Below are 13,513 nucleotides of genomic sequence, written 5' to 3'. Positions count from 1 at the left end.
CAGGCTTTTTCTGCAGCAGGGCCACATGCCTTACTGTTATAAAAAGTAATTAAACAATAAAACAGTCCTGCAGTATACCTCACTTACGCTATCTACGTTTTATATCTGAGAGTTAACAGATAACGCAGTCGCAGCATGCCGAAATGAATCACACTAATTAAGTCGATGCCAAAGTTTAGCTTGATTAATTTCAAGTCAATCCTCCATAAAATAACTTCGTTCACCCACATATATTTCTCAGCCTATGGGTCGGTTAGTTTGGAATGTCTCATGCTTTTTTATATGCCCACACCTTTAAAAAACGCAGTTTAGAAAACGCTAAATAACAGGCAACTGCGTAACTCGACTCTCAGTAGCTGTGGGTTCGTTTGGTTGCCTGGTGCTGAATTGAAGCAGTGGGATGGAAGAGAATGCTGAGTGGCTGGGGGACATTTATATGCAAAAGCGCGAATAGAAATCGCAGCACGGTACATCTGTGAGGTGTGTGTAGAGAGTCATCATGAGGAAGAAGAGTTAAAGGTGCAATGTGTAAAAAAAATTGAGTATCTATTAACAGAAATGCAATATGACATCCATAACTATGTTTTCAGTGGTGTATAAAGAACTTACTTAATAAACCGTAATGTTTTTATTAGCCTAGCTTAGAATGAGACATTTATATCTACATAACCGCGGGCACCCCCTTCTATGAAGGTCAACATATTGTGACGTCATGTTTCTACCGTAGCCGACAGCGAACAAACAGCGCTACAGAGCGCGTTTCGTCACCACCTTGAAAGAGAAGACGCAGAAAGCTAGAAGCTAGCCATAAACACCTTGAGTAGTGACTTTTCCCTTGTCAGTGGCGTAAATATGTAGTTGGATTGTTTCATGTAACTTAGTTCTTCTCCCTTGCTGTGTTATGGCTTTGCTGTGTGGGGATAAATGTGCTGGTTACGTTCGTGAGACAGCTGATTAGTACTCTTGTCATTGACCGTAAAACAGTAACGTTACAGGAATCACCAACCCGTCGACCAGCTAAACTTTTACTACCCTGTTAGAAAAAATATATAGTTGCATAGTTTTATGTGGTTCTTCTCCCTCACTGTATTATGGGTTTGCTATGTGGGGGGAAATGTGCTGGTTACGTTTGTGAGACAATCAGCTGATTACTATTATTATATTATATATTAAGACCCTTGATCCTCACCTGACTATGGCTTTGTAAACGTTATCCATGATTTGGTTTATAATGGACTGTGGTACAGAAACAGTGACAATGTTACACACTCTTGGCTTACTCTGGCTATTCTCTGCTGTCTCAGACGACGATATGTTTGTCCCATATTAGAAACCGTAGCTTCTCCGAAAGGGAGGGGTGAGCAGTGGGCTGAGCCCTTAGTGCAGCTCGCAGCCGAACCGCTAGATGTCGCTAAAAATCACACACTGCACCTTTAAGGATGCCGCTGGGGACAGGCTGAGTCTGAAACTGAATTAAGGCAGAATGCAACGAAATGATAACATGCTTCAATTAACACCTCGACTCGGTATCGGCACCTCATGGAAAACTAAACGTCCATCAATTCAGTCAGTCAGATTTCTTCAGAATCTTTAAGTCACTTCATGGATTTGTACTGTTCTGTAATCTTAAAAAACAAAAACAAAATATTTATAGGCTGCTATTAACTATATATTAATGAATAGGCCTATTTTTAATTATCTTTAGATTTTCAGTTTTCATGAAAGTTGTGCTGTTAGGTGTGTTCAACTTTAAGAGGTGCTCACTGCAGAGTCAAATGACGTCGAGCTCCACCTCTCTGGACCTCTAATGGTTGGAGGGATAGAGTTGTGGGTAGGGTTAGGGTGTGGATATTCTAGCTCCACCCATTAGGCCCAAATTATATTCACTCATCCTCGCTGGGCGCCTAGACGAAAGGTGAATTCAACATCGTCTACGGCTGAATGTAACCCATCGGGCGAGGAGCTGAAAACGGAGACATGAAGTCGGACACTTTCTGCTTCCCATAGTGATGCTTGCGCTGTTTGCATAATGTATCACAGCAGAAGTAGAATAAATGCAATAATTATCAAATACACAGAAGTTTCAGAGACGTTTTCATTCAATTCTTTATGTAGGCCTACTGCTTGATACAGCATCTGTTTGTACCAGAATAAAGTTCTACATAAGCCTATTTTAAATAGTCTACCAATGAAGTGGGGTCATTTTTTTATGTTTTATTTTGATTAACATGACACAATATGACATTGTGACTACATGAAAAGAGCTTTTACTGTTATAAAAAATGCAGATATACGAGCATTAGTGGAACTGAAGGTGTCAGAATGAACACGAAACACATTTGATCGTTGTCATGCGGATAATCCGGCCAATCGTGAAGCGACTGTGTCGTCATCAGAGTTTGTGCGGCGCTTGAGAAGCTGTGGCGGCTGAGTCAACCGTCTGCTCTCGATTTACTCTAGTGGTACTTTGATGCCATACATCACAGTCGTAACTGTCTCAAATCAGACAAAATTTCTAGCCAGCATGCACTGCTTCACGTCAGACACTGGTCGGTTTGCGCAGTGCTGTACAAAGTCAAAAAAGCTTAATCTTTTCTTTGGGCAGGGCTGGCTTTTTAGTCCATCAATTTTTTTGGATTGTTGGATCATTGTAGTTTGCTATTGCTGTGATGTCATGTGAGAGACACGTTGTCCCGCCCTCGTGCCAGAATACTCGTCATCAGAGAAGTGATGTTGCTGCAGGAGTTATTTTGATTAAAGATTAAGAAGGTACATGTTTTTTTTTTTTAATAATGATGTGCACGGATAAATCATTTATAATAAACTATAATAAAAAAAATAATTTCATGGTAACTTTAAACATAGGCTATTTATTTCAGTTGGTTGCCAAGGCAATCTTTTTCTTTTTTAATGTAAAATTTTCAAGTTTAAGTTTCTAATTTATCTTTTCTCATATTTATTTTTTATTTCATTTCAGCTTTATTTCAGTTACCTAAAATGATTTTCAATAGTTTTAGTTAACAAAAACATGTATGCAAACCTTCAGGGGTTGCTTTACAAAGCAAAGCAAATTAACTACTGGAGGTTACTACAGTTCACTCGTGTCACATAGTTATTATAAAACAGACTACCTCTTTATCGTTCCAAATCTTGTTATTAAGCTTATTGACATGATATTAAATCCATTTATGGATTAAGTGTGTTAGAATTAACCAAAATGACCACTCATGCCTTTTTCTCTTGCAAGCCCAATTGCATCATATGTGGACTCAGATTTCAGAGCCACTCCTTCACCAAACCCACAAGATCTACTACCTGCCATTGGTTGGCCCTTTTGGAGCTAAACCGTGATTGGTCTAAATCTAGGGCACGTCTTGACAAGACATACTGACAGTTATATATGCACATGTGGCCATGTGGCAGTAACTGCAGTGTTAAAAATAACATAATTATTTTCCTAATACAATATTATTCATTAAAATAATAAAATAATGCACATCTTTGACTAAATGAATTGACTAAATATCATTAGCTAAACTCTGCTGGAGTGAGCTAATGGCAAAGTTACTCATCAGATAAACCTTGAAACTGACCAACACTAAAGTCTAGAAGTCACTTCATTACATTTGTGGTTTATCCTCCCATCTTAAATATCTGCATACAGGGAGACAAGAAGTTTTCGTCTGTTTTCAAACAGAGATTATGTAAGAGCTCTCCCACAAAGAGGCGGTCCTGCCAGCTTTGCTTCTCTCAAACACCACCAGCCAGGGAACTTCCCTTTTAGCATTCTGCTTTTATAGAGAAAAAGCAACAGTTAGAGAGGCCAGTCAACCTGAGCGGACACTGCTTACATGTTAATTAAGATGCCCTTTCTCCTTGCCCTGGTTAACCCAGATTCAGTTTCATAAGGGTTTACAGTATTTTAAAGCAATACACAGAGATCTATTCACTTAGGAACACTCTGTTCTTATGTATCTTAAACAGATGTTTGTAGAGCTGACCTTGTATTAGTTTAACCCTCCAGACATGCTGAGTAATGACTGAGCAATACCGTCACGGATCAGTGCCGCTAATTCCATTCTTTATTATTATTTATAGCCTTGCTAGCATGGCTCGATAATCTGTTGCTATTCTGAAATGACTCATCTATGCAAGGACAAATATTCCTGGATGTTAAGTATAGAATGTCATTCAAACATCATGACATGTGGCCCTTGTGAATCAAGATCACTGATCATGCACAGATCACACACATGAATAGTGTGACCATGTGCAAACTTTCACACTGCCAGTTCACAAGGTTTGGTGCAACATACAGTTGTTTCCTAATAACTATGCTATAAAAATAGCAGATTTCAAATCTAGCATCCTAGATATTTATCCTATATCCACAATATTATTTTCATAATCTTTGCATACGTTCACAAAATTAGACCTTGTTTGGAAATGATGCACAATACAAATATTCTGTTCACTAGGGATATTTAACTAGAGTTTACTTTATGTTCTTTACAAATCTCTCATTTAATCTCAAATACGCTCCATATTGACACTGTTAACTCCTTAGTAAAAATGTTTGTAGTGGAAAATAACAACTAAGGGGACAGTTTTTTTGTGTGGAAATAAAATAAGTTAGCACATACATTATAGACAATAAATATTGAAATGTATTATGTTAATGCCACTCCTTGTTTATGTTATCTTACAGTTTTAATCATATGATAATTTATATTTTTATAATGGTTTCATAAAGTCTGAGTTTGGGACTAGTAAAGCAATTAAATCTATACATTAAAGTCATTTGAAATAAAGCAAAAATAAATTACAAAAGCATAAAATGTTTCCAAGACAGTTTTAATGTGACCCTCATAAAACAATAAATAAATAAAATAAAATAATAAAATGAAATGAAAATAATAATAAACCCCTGGGACATAAAAGTGCAAAATATATGGCAGCCACATGGCAGCCTAAGTGATTAAACATAGGGTGTGTACACACATGTAAATTTGAGAAATATATTGCTTCAAAATGAAATATTGAAGAGATACAATTTCAATGCTTGAGTTCAATTATGAAATTTGAATCTTTTAATTAAAAGTTCCATATAATGCAGCATTGTAGGACATGACTGACAATACCTAATGTTCCTCTTGTCCTTCAGATTAGATTGAATCATGTGAAGGAGTCAGCTCGACCCTTTCTGAGGACATACCGTTCAATTTATGAGGATAACAGGCTGAGAAGAGTAAATAGTAAATCTTTTTCTATAATATTTTGAGTACATTCACAAGAAATGCATTTCCCAAAATCCCAACAGGCAAAGAATAATCACAAAAAGGAATGTGTTCCAGTGAATGGGTGAGCACACTAATTTTACCAGAGAAACTATAGTGAACTTAACAGATATGCTATGATTATCCTAAGTAATAGCAGATCTGCATGAGTTAGTGGCTGAATGGGCGGAGGGAACCAATGCAACACTGCTTGTCAGGTTGAAAACGTTGAAAACGTTCCAGCTAAGCGCCACACCTACCGTGTTATGTAACCTCAGCTGCCTTGAACATTCTTACAGCTACACGTTTTCCACAGAGCACCCTGTCTTATAGTCTGCATGAGCTGATCATGTACAGCAAGACAGCTGCAGGATGAATTCTTTGCCCTCTCTGACTCTGTTGAATGACAGCACGTCTAGTATTTTTTCACATAGTGCAGCACAAAGAGAAAAAACATTTAATGATATGATAGCTTGTATTTAATGCAATGTCAACATTAGAAGTTTTTAAGGGCCACTATATGCAACGTTGCAATTTCATCAGGCTCTGTTTCCTGTGAAAGATAGAGGAAGGGTTTGCACTTCAACCTTGCACCATGCATGCACAAAAAAATTGATAAATATATCAAGGGAAAAACATCAGCAGTCTGAAGGTCATTATATAAGCATCTGGATTAGTTAAAGTGTCATGAAATCAACCTGTTTTAGCACTGCTCATATATAAATATATTAAGATATAATGTGGGAAACACATAAAAGCCTGTTTCTTCTTCAGACATTTTTTTTTTAAATATAGTAGTGAGATATAAATATAGTAGTCACAACTGCGAGACAGCATTGATTACTAAAACTAAAATGTAAATAAAAATAAAGCTACTGTAAAAAGGAATATTAAAAAAAACTATTGAAAATGACAAAAGCTGATAACACAATAACTGACACTTAAACTGAATACTGTACATCAAAATAAAAGCTAACTCAAATAATTAATCAATAAACAATACAATTTTTGGGGCTTACCTAATCAAATTACAGAGCAACGCATTACACCGAGTTTATCTACCAACTCTGATTTTACACTGACTTCTTAAGAAATAGGACACAATAAAAACGGAACTATTGCTTTATTGCATTTCTATGAAATCATACCTCTATTGCTCTGTTAGGGACATGTTACTTGCAGACACAAGAGATATTGCCACACAACTGTCATGGATCTCCTAAAAATCACAATGAAAAAACAGGACCCGAAGGCATATCCCTGGCTGACTTTTGTGCTGCGTGAATAGTGTGAAAGCTCGGCCGCACTGAGAGGTCGCACACAGAGAGAGATTGGTAATGCTTTAATGGAGCACACAGGCTCTCATTATATAACACAAGGCCTAGTATTGTAAGGCTGAGTGGGGTGAGCATCTCCTTACCCAAACCAGCTGATCATCTCACTATAGCATCACTAACAACTGTCAGCGACCTAACATTATGCCATTAATAAATTACGCAGGACCACAACATTGAGTAGTAGTGTAGCGACACTATTAACGTACAGTTGTAATCAAAACTATTCAACCCCCATTGCAAATCAGGTTTATTAGCGAAATTTAGACTTTCAGCTGTTTGCAATGAACAAATCAAACAAAAGTAATCGAAATAGCTCAACACAACAAATGTTTCAAGTGGTTTCTCCAAATTCAACTGAAATTGCAACTTTTAATGTTTAATGTTTTAATGTTCAACTCAAAATTATTCAACCCCCTGAACAGAATATCTCACAACAGCACAAATCTGCAAAACAGGTGTTGTCTCAAGCACACCTGATGCAACTAATCAAGGGCTTCATTAGTTGCACCAGGTGTGCTTGAGCTAGAACACATTAAATATCTGAACTGGCTAGGTTTGTTGAGTCACGTTTGACTGCATGTTAGAAATAGTAAAAAGAATGGTCCAAAAAATTTAAGAGAAGATATCATCTCCCTTCACAAACAAGGAACAGGATACAAAAAGATAGCAAAGGCACTGAATGCTCCTAGAGACAGACACGAAGGATAGTTTGCAAGTTCAAAGTTAAAGGAACATTAGTTACACTACCTGGACGGGGCAGGAAAAGCAAGCTATCAATGGCTGCAACCAGATTTCTGAGAAGGCAGGTTCAGAAAAACCCTCGAATGACTGCAAAAGACCTGCAGCAAGACTTGGTGGCAACAGGCACTGAGGTTTCAGCTTGCACAGTAAGGCGCTTACTAAACGCATGCAGTTTCTATGCCAGAACTCCAAGACGTACACCACTTCTGACCCAAAAGCACAAGAAAAGTCGGCTCCAATTTGCTCAAAATCATATAAATAAGTCACAGAAGTTTTGGGATTCTGTGGAGCGATGAAACAAAACTGGAACTTTTCAGCCCTATGGATCAGCGGTATGTCTGAAGGAAGGAGAATGAAGCATATGCTGAAAAGAACACTCTGCCTACAGTTAAGCATGGTGGCTCTGTGCTGGTTTGCATCCTCTGACACTGGAAACCTGCAGCAAGATGGATTCATTTTTGTATATCAGGAAATCCTAGGAGAAAACGTCCTACCGTCAGTGAGGAATGAGGAAGCTTGGGCATCATTGGACCTTCCAACAGGACAATGATCCTAAGCATACCTCAAATTCCACCAAGGCGGGTGCAGCACGCAAACCCAAGAATATTACTGAACTGGAGGCCATTGCTCATGAGAAATTGGTTAAGATTCCTCAGAAACGTTGCCAGAAGCTGGTGTGTGGTTATACATCTCATTTGCAGCAGGTCATAATGGCAAAAGGTTGTTCTACTAAGTTCTAAAGATGCTAGCCATGAAGGGGTTGAATAAATTTGAGCCTGCAGAATTCATTAAAAGTTGCATTTTCAGTTGAATTTGGGCAAACCACTTGAAACATTTGTTGTGTTGAGGTATTTTAATGACTTTTGATTGATTTGTTAATTGCAAATATCTGATAAGTCTGTATATTTTGCCAATAAGCCTGATTTGCAGTGGGGATGAATATTTTTGACTACAACTGTACAGTTACTACGCCTTTCACTTACGACAGTGTGGTTTTTTCATGACTGTCAGGATAGTTTATAAAACATTTTATTAATTTAAATGGAATGTAAATAGGTTTGGTCTTGGTGGACTATAGCTATTGTGCTGCGGCTGCAGAGCGAGTACAGCTTGCTTCCGCTAAATGCTCAGAACATAAAATGAATGGAAACAAGCTGCTGCTGCTAGAGAGAGGGAGACCCCCATAGCATATCTAGTGGTGCTGGGGAGGTGGAGGACTAGACTAAGAATTTGAATAGCGTGCATAGTGCATTCTTTTGGATGCATCGTGGTTATAAAGGGAAGTAGAAATAGATATGTAAAATTGTTTGTCTGTGGAAGTTACATTGAAACAACCAATCAGAAAGATTGATCGAATAGAGTTTCACGGTTGAACTATTCATTTAAACTGTTTAGTGTAACTTTTCAAGTAACATGCTTCTTTTTTCATTGAGTAGCTTGATTAAATGTTACATTCTTAAAAATAAAGGTTCCAAAAAGGGCCGACAAACAAGGGCCCCAACAGACACAGACAAATGCTGATTGAACATGTTCAGTCAGGTGAAAACAAACCCCGACCAACAGCAACAGACGCCGACAGGGATAACACACTGGTCCGGCAAAACCCAAAAAACGGGTTTGTTGGCGTTTGTCTGTGCAATGTGAATTGGCCTTAAAAGTGTATAGCTATAACAAGTAGACATGCTCATCTAGATGAAACTCTATCCCTCTATTGTCTATTGTTGAAAAGTTTGATTCATTCTAGTGAATTGGTTCATCATAAACGGTCCTCTCTTATGTGTACAATTACGAGTCTGATTCATTCCACTGTATCGGTTCGTCCTTAGTGGTTCTCTCTCATACTGGAAAAGTTTAAATTTATTATTTAATTTTATTATTATTTTAATATCAATTTTGATTGATTCAAGTTTTTTGCTGGTCAGCCTTTAACTATATACTGTATATATATAATCTGTTTAAATCAGTTTGACCCATATCATAAATCTGACAAAAGATGGAACATTCTGTCACGTCTCACACGTGAATGCCAGTCACTAGCATTACATTTGTTTAGCAATGTTCCCTTGCGGGTTCCAAGATGCTCTGGACTACGTAAAGGGCAGCCGCTAGATATCATCCAGCAGACTGGATGTGCCCGGCCAAGTCTGGATTGCCTGATCACGTAGTCGCTCAATGCACCATGGCATGGGGAAGAGCTGATCAAGCCAAACATTGTGAAACTGATTTATGCTTTTATGAGTCCCTTTATGATTTATGATGGTTTTATCGTCATGCCAGTCTGTCACGGTTGCATATCCCTGATAAAACAGTTTGTGCACATCAAAAAGGAAATCTGGTTTAAGCAAATTATATATATATATATATATATATATATATATATATATATATATATATAAATTCTGTTTATGTAATACATGTGGGTGTATATGTGTATATATATATATATATATATATATATATATAGGCCTATACATACAAAACACACACACACACACATTTACATATATATACATACACATTATATAAACAAACGTCTAAGTTAGATGAAATTAATTGCTTTATATATATATATATATATATATATATAGGCTAGATAACATGGATGAAACGACATAAATGCCTTTTTTTTTAATTCTATCCATGCTACATGTTTGTTCAAGCCTCAAAATTACATTTTAAGACAACGGCAAATCCCTTATTTAGTTGCTAGTTTATGCATCATGCAGATTAGTTCCTTTGACTGCCTGGCAGTTTGCGCATCTCACGCTGACCTATTTCACATGAATGGTCAGATCACTGGACTACATTTGGTCTGACATGCCATAATGCCCCTCTGTAGCTACAGCAGCCATTTTGATATTTAATATAATATATACAGCGATTCTCACATTTGCTTTTTTCTACTCTGTTTCCATCCACCTACATTACTTCAAAGGATGGGTGTTACCATGATTGTGGCTTGGGTGGTTAGATAATTGTATTGTTCATGGTTCAGGGAACGTTTAGTTTAAGATGAAAAACACAACTTTGGTTAAGAAAGGTGAGAGGAATTTCAAAATCAGATAGTCAATATCCAATCACAAAGGATAAAGTCAGGAATATAAAATGCATGATAGGGAAATGCAAAAATAATTTCATAAACATTACCCCCCAGGTTTCAGACAGGGCTTAAGCCTTTTAACTGAAAGCAACTTGCACAGAAATCTCTTAAAACATGTCAGTGCCATTGTTTTGTCTCAAGATGAAGACCACTAATGTTTTCCTTTACAAAGACATGCTACCTAAATGTCCTAATTGAACTAAGGCCTAATCCTGGCTTAATCTAAGCCCTGTCTGTGAAATCAGGCCTACATCTTGAGATGTAATTCAGTTTCAAACACTCACAACATGAGAATTGAAGATTAAAACAGTCTTAAAGGACTACATACATCTAATTAGATTAAAAAAAATGTCATGAACTGATAAGATCAGACATTTTATATGGGTCTAATACACTTTGAACCAATAAGAATTATGTCATGTCTCAAAGAACTGTCTGCATTAGCATTTACAACACTGGTTTTTAAGGGGATTCAAAACAGTTGAGAACAAAGAATAAGAATGATACTTTGGCCAAAAATTGTCACTCACATTCATTTAAACGTGTTTGACTTTCTTCTATAGTAAGAAATGTTTTGGTTAGATCCATCCAAAAGTATGGAATCAAACTACTGGTTTACATTTCTGTACATTTTGAGTTGCAGAATCTACTACCCTTACAAACCCCTTTAATGAAATCAAGCTCAAACCTGCCTTTGCAAAACAGTCATCACACACAATGCAACTCTTACGAAACCAGATTAGCAGACACTCACTAACTCCATTCAGGATTAGATATTTGACCCAGCCTGGTGGTAAAGGTTGGCATCTTATTGCACTTGAGAGATGCTACGCAGTTCTCCAGAGAAAGACAGTGCATTGAGGCAGTGTAAGTTAATACTTTATTTATAAGTCACTATATTACATAACGGCACAATATAAAACTTGAAATCTTTAGAACAAAAAACAAAACCAGTGGCATTAGACTCAAACGGGTCCTGTTCAAAGGAAACAATGAATGACAAGCACGCATACCTGAACAGCACAAGTGGGAAATGAAGACAGAAGGCACGCCATGACACATGGACAAGTGCACAAGAGCAGCATTAAATGCATAAAACCCCCCTCACTAAAAGGCAAATTGGCTAATATGAAGAACTGAATTACCAGCATTCACATTCTTCTACAGCTTCAAAATGACAAAATGTCAAGGGCTTTCTGACTTGGCATAGAGATTTAAAAAAAAAACCCAAACTAGCTGGAATAGATTCACGCCGCTGAAATGGTAAGTTAAAAAATAAGATTTTTTATTTATTTATAATATACACACTCATAGCCCTTTAACTTCCAGCCCTTTATCTTCCAGTGGAAACATCCTGAAAGCACCAGAGACTGCCAAAACAAGCAACGTGACAACTAATTTGGGTAAAAAACCCTTTTGATGGCAGAGGGGAATCTAGAGCCCTTTAGGTCCACTGCTGCACATTCACTTCCCAGTCCAACAGTTCATGAACTGTCCATTAGATGTTAATGAATCAACCCTATCGCAAAAGGCTACCTCCGCCAATTTCTCTCTTGTAACGACTTGTGAGATGGTCAGCCTGGACCGTGAGCTTGGACAGAACGGCAAACAGTCCATGGAGGTGGTAGTGGAACTGGCCTTCCAGGTCGGAGCCTTCCTCCACAGCTCCTCCGTTCACCTCTTCTTGCTTCACTGCCATCTCTAGAAAGCTGGCACCACCACCCATCTCCCTCTTCAGCAGGCCCCATTCCATGTCATTCTTAAGGGACTTCACCAGCAGGTAGTGTTCATACATATCCCTCTGTTTGCTGGGGAAAGGGGGGTCGTTGTTGTTGTGGCTAACAGAGGCTTGGCTGTCCTGGTCCTCCAGAGGCACGTCCCGCAGTAAGCTTGGCACCATGATGGTCTCGTCCATGTTGTTGGCAGCGGCGATGAACCGGTTCATGACGTTGAGCAGTGAGTGCTTGTTGCAGTGTGTGTCGTTGCTGAGCTGCATCATGGCAAAGCTGAAATTAAAGGTGAAAAATTCAGAACTTCAAAACGCATTGCGATGCACGAAGTGTACAATAAGCCAGAATCTCTTGCAATTAAAAACATTATAAATTGCCGTGTGATAAACTGATTCTTTTACGTCATTACTTTGTCCCTGACATGCAAGCATTTCAAATGACATGCTCTAAAACAGACAGTCCAATAAAGCAGTTTCTGGTTTAACGGGCCCTAGTTCAGTTTGTTGCAAGCCATGATGCAGCTCGAAATATGAAATATAATCTGCATTTATTTTAAAAACGAATTAATTTACGTTTCAGCAGAAAGGTGTTAAAACGTTTGAATAAAGCGCTATTTAAATGAAACCAACTCCGCGTTTTTTCACCAGAGAACCACGCAGACAGATTTAGAGCGACCATTTCGTTCCGGGTTTAAGCGGTTCAATCGAGTCATTGTAAAATAGCTAACTTAACGTTATCTAAAATGAAAAGTCGTTCTCTTAAAAAACAAAAAAACTAGTTTTAGTTCCTCGCGTCGCTAGTGCAGATGAACAAACTGCATTGATATTGTAGATTTTCAGATGTTAAACCGGCAACGTTAACGTTAGTACAACGGAACGCTAACGTTACTAAAGAACCTTGCATTTCAAATGTAACGTTACAGGAGACAAGCGACGCTTCACCGACCTTACAATGACACGCAATAAATTTAAAAAAAGGGTTTAGATGCAATTGACTTACCTGATTGAAACCTGGTAATTGACTGGTATAGCCCAATAATAAACTACAAAAGACTGAGGAAGTTGCCAACGCTTTATATCGTTCCGATAGAGAAGAAAGTTCCCTTCTTCTATGGGTGCAGGGGGAGACCGACAAACTTTATACTGTTGACGTCAGGCGGGGAAGCGTCAGATGCAAGTGATTGACAGGGCTTCGGACCAATCAAGCGCCTGCTTTTCATCCGCATCCATGTTTGTCGTTATCTTTTACAAAATACAACCTATTTACATGTAACGTTAGGTCAGTAAATGACAACATAAGTGTCTTTACTCTTAGCGCAGTGAACAATTT

The 13,513-nt window shown here is 37.9% G+C and overlaps 1 protein-coding gene across 1 annotated transcript; it reads right to left on the bottom strand.

The window, feature by feature from the left end:
* Nucleotides 1-11,316: 11,316 nt before the first annotated feature.
* On the bottom strand, nt 11,317-13,331 carry mid1ip1l (MID1 interacting protein 1, like). The gene is made up of 2 exons (XM_077247833.1): nt 13,184-13,331; nt 11,317-12,460 (listed from the first exon to the last, which is right to left on the bottom strand). The coding sequence occupies exon 2, from the start codon at nt 12,451-12,453 to the stop codon at nt 11,974-11,976; it is 480 nt and encodes a 159-aa protein (XP_077103948.1). The 5' UTR covers nt 12,454-12,460; nt 13,184-13,331; the 3' UTR covers nt 11,317-11,973.
* Nucleotides 13,332-13,513: the final 182 nt, after the last annotated feature.

This window comes from Siphateles boraxobius, unplaced genomic scaffold (assembly GCF_051911475.1).
Source record: "Siphateles boraxobius isolate OS27281-9 unplaced genomic scaffold, OSU_SipBor_1 3, whole genome shotgun sequence".
Taxonomy (NCBI): domain Eukaryota; kingdom Metazoa; phylum Chordata; class Actinopteri; order Cypriniformes; family Leuciscidae; genus Siphateles; species Siphateles boraxobius.
This window is presented reverse-complemented; position numbering and strand designations above follow the sequence as displayed.

Coding starts and splice junctions, on each gene's coding strand:
- mid1ip1l (XM_077247833.1), bottom strand. CDS start 12,453: ATGATGCAGCTCAGCAACGACACACACTGCAACAAGCACTCACTGCTC.